This window comes from Stegastes partitus, unplaced genomic scaffold, assembly GCF_000690725.1.
Source record: "Stegastes partitus isolate 25-593 unplaced genomic scaffold, Stegastes_partitus-1.0.2 Scaffold1705, whole genome shotgun sequence".
Lineage (NCBI taxonomy): Eukaryota > Metazoa > Chordata > Actinopteri > Pomacentridae > Stegastes > Stegastes partitus.
The window spans coordinates 74,753-77,751 of NW_007579436.1; the positions used below are offsets into that span (position 1 = coordinate 74,753).

A 2,999-nucleotide genomic window follows, 5' to 3' on the forward strand; every position below is an offset into this window, starting at 1 on the left:
GCCCCCCATGACCCTGGTGAGGATGAAGGTGTGGAGATGATGGATGGATGATGAGTTCAGTGAAGATTTAAGTCAGTAAACGTTATTGATCAATTTAACATGTAATAATCTGCACCTGTTTTGTTTTGTGTAAAAACCAACAGAACTCAAACTCTGACTTGTCATCTGTTTCTTATTCCATCTGCTGTAAACTGCGCAGCTCAATTTCGCTTTGAAGTATTTCATTATTTTTGCTCACAGCTGCAGTGTGTTGTATGGTCCATTTTTGAAATGACTGAACAATAATTAACATCGTGGCACTCAGTTTATTAAATCATGTGACTCGTGAAACAGAAAACACATTCACATGTTATTTATTCTCATTATTACACATCTTACATGTTTACAGCGACAGCAGGTCGGCATGAGCTGCACCTTATACAGCATGCTAGCAACAACTGACCAATACCTAATCAATATCTGATCAGCACAGACCGAGCAGCGCGGTTACCACGGTGACGGCCGTGATGATGAAGACGAAGACTCTTGTTCTGACAGATTCAAAAAGTCTCCCAAACTTTGATTTACTTCATTCAGTGACTAATGAAACAGAACGTCACAAATGTGAGATCAGTACCTGTCAATAAATATGTGGTAATGTTCTCATTATAATCAGTTTAGATCAATTTGTGTTCCGCTGAAAGCGCCGGGTTCTACAGAGAACGCTGCAGGTTTTCAGCCCGATCTCTCCGTTATCGAGCTGCTTGTTGCCTGGGATGAGGAACCAGCTGCAGAATTCTACGTATATAGCAATGTTCCTGAATGGTTCTGCAGGTCCGAGTTGAAGTACGTTTGACTCAGAACCAAGGCAGAGAACCAGTCTTGTAGAGAAATGTTCAGAACTCAGTGGCAGGGTTCTTCAAAGGCTCAGAACCAGTTCACACTGAATGAACAGATTTGATGGAGCAGAAGCAGACAGCAGAACACCAAATACAGAACCAGAACCTGCCAACTACATCCATAGATATATTTATATATAAAGGTCTTCATATATCTATGACTACATGGGTCTGAAAAAAGTTCTGTTATAGATCATGGAACACAGCAAACCTTGAAAACTGTGCGTTCTGACAAAAAAACTGAACCCAAAGGTTTTAAGATCAGAAAATTGTTTAAATCACAGAAATACTGTCGAGCTCGATGAGAGGTTCTATGAGTCCAAAGTGGTTCTGGTTTAGGAGGAAAACCATGTTAACAGAACGCTGCAGAACACCAGAGAGAACATTCTGTAAGCATGGTAAGATGAACTGTGGTTCCACGGCAGCTTTTGAGTTCAACGCAGAACTAAAAGCAAATGGTGCTAGAATCCCATGTGGGAGTTCTAGAGGGCGCTGTTGGGGTTCTACAGGTTCAACGGTGGATTTTTTATAGGACATAACCTCATTTTTAAAAAAATCTTTAGAAGGGTTCCTCAGAGAACCCATAGTTTTGATTGTTCCAATACAGGGGAGGTTCTAGAGTTCTACAGAGAGAACTGCTCTGTCTTCTCCAGTTCTAGCATATGAATGGCAAACGTTCTGGTCGTGTGTGAGCTAGAATGCATTTGGAACGCTTGTCTGATACAGAAGGCTGCTGTCCCAAAAGAGAGGAACCTTCTAGAACTGCTCTATAGTTCTAGAAGAGACGTGTGGTTTTGCAGTTCTTCAGTGGGCCAGAACCCTGCAGTGCAGAAAGGCTTCTACAGCAGGGAACAGTTCTGAATCAAATTTTGAATCTAGAACTCACCAATATGCCTCGAGTTTTCATTTCATGGAGGCATTTGAGTTCTAGAGGTGTTTTAAAACAGAATGGTTGGACGTTCAGGTTGGAAGTTCAGTGCAGCACATTAGAGACAGAAAGGTTCTAGGTTCTCAGGGTTCTACAACTTGTTGATGGTAGAGCTCCAGATACACCATGTTCTAAACGCGTTAGGGTTGGGTCATCGGCCGTAGAACTCAGAATCCAACAGAACATGTAGGACTTCATGGGGAGGTTTGTGGTTTTGAAAGGTTCTAAGAGGAGAGCTCCTGCTGTTGATTCAGTAGAAGGTTCTAGACCTTGTAAGTGATTGTAACTTCAGATTTGAGCTGTTTCAGAGTGATGGGTCAGTGTTTGATGTTTGAAGAACCCAGGCGTTCAGCAGAGGGTTCTAGAAAGGCATTCCTCCAGAGATCTGACGGGCCACCTGTTCCTCCTGGGTCTCCTCCCTGTCCTTCCTCTCCTGGTTCCAGTCCTTCAGACCCTCTGGCAGCGTTGTGTCCTCTTCCTCGCCTCCAGTTCCCTCCACAAACTCTTCGTACGTTGACTTCTCTGCGAATGGACGTTTTCCAAGCAGCTCCACCATGTCATTCTTATCCAGAACCTCCTTCTCCAGCAGCCGCTGCGCCACCTGGAAAACGCCACAGGAACACAAGAAACAGGGTCAGGACTCGACATGGACCATCTGTGAACAAAGATCTGAAGCCAAGCAAAGAGTCTGATTCTACAAGTCACAGTTTGTTCTAGATCAGTGTTCTCTGAGGGCTCATCTCAATCTAATTTAGTCATGAGGAACATCCACACCAGAACCTTGTTCTGAGGATTTCCAATGTGATGGAAGTTGTTCCTTAAAATCAGAGCAGTTTCTTGTTTCCAGGGTTCCTACACATTTGAAATTTCAAAATTCCATACTTTTCCAGACTTCTTGGTAAAAAAAAAAATCAAATAGTGACCTCAGTTCACTTGATGTTGTGGGACGTGGTCTCATGCCGGGTTTAGCCAGAAACGCTGTGACTCTCAGTCAGAGGATGAAGTGACGAGACGACAGTGTTTTCTCCTGCATATGACTCCCAACCGCCGCCGAGTTCACACAAAGGCTGCATTTAGCTTTCTTTATCCATTCAGGATCCTGATCCAGTCTTTATATTTGGGATTTATGAGCCAGTCATCAGAGAATTTACCCATCATGAGTTCTGTCAGCGACCATACAAGACATTTTGAAT

General features: G+C 43.3%; 1 protein-coding gene across 1 annotated transcript in view; it reads right to left on the reverse strand.

Moving 5' to 3' along the window:
• Nucleotides 1–285: 285 nt before the first annotated feature.
• The window catches only part of LOC103372165 (AFG3-like AAA ATPase 2), a 12,743-nt gene continuing 10,029 nt past the window's right edge, over nucleotides 286–2,999 (reverse strand). The window contains exon 18 of the mRNA XM_008301735.1: nucleotides 286–2,407. Within this exon, the coding sequence (XP_008299957.1) occupies nucleotides 2,168–2,407 (240 nt within the window). The 3' untranslated portion in view covers nucleotides 286–2,167. The remainder of the gene's footprint in view (nucleotides 2,408–2,999) is intronic.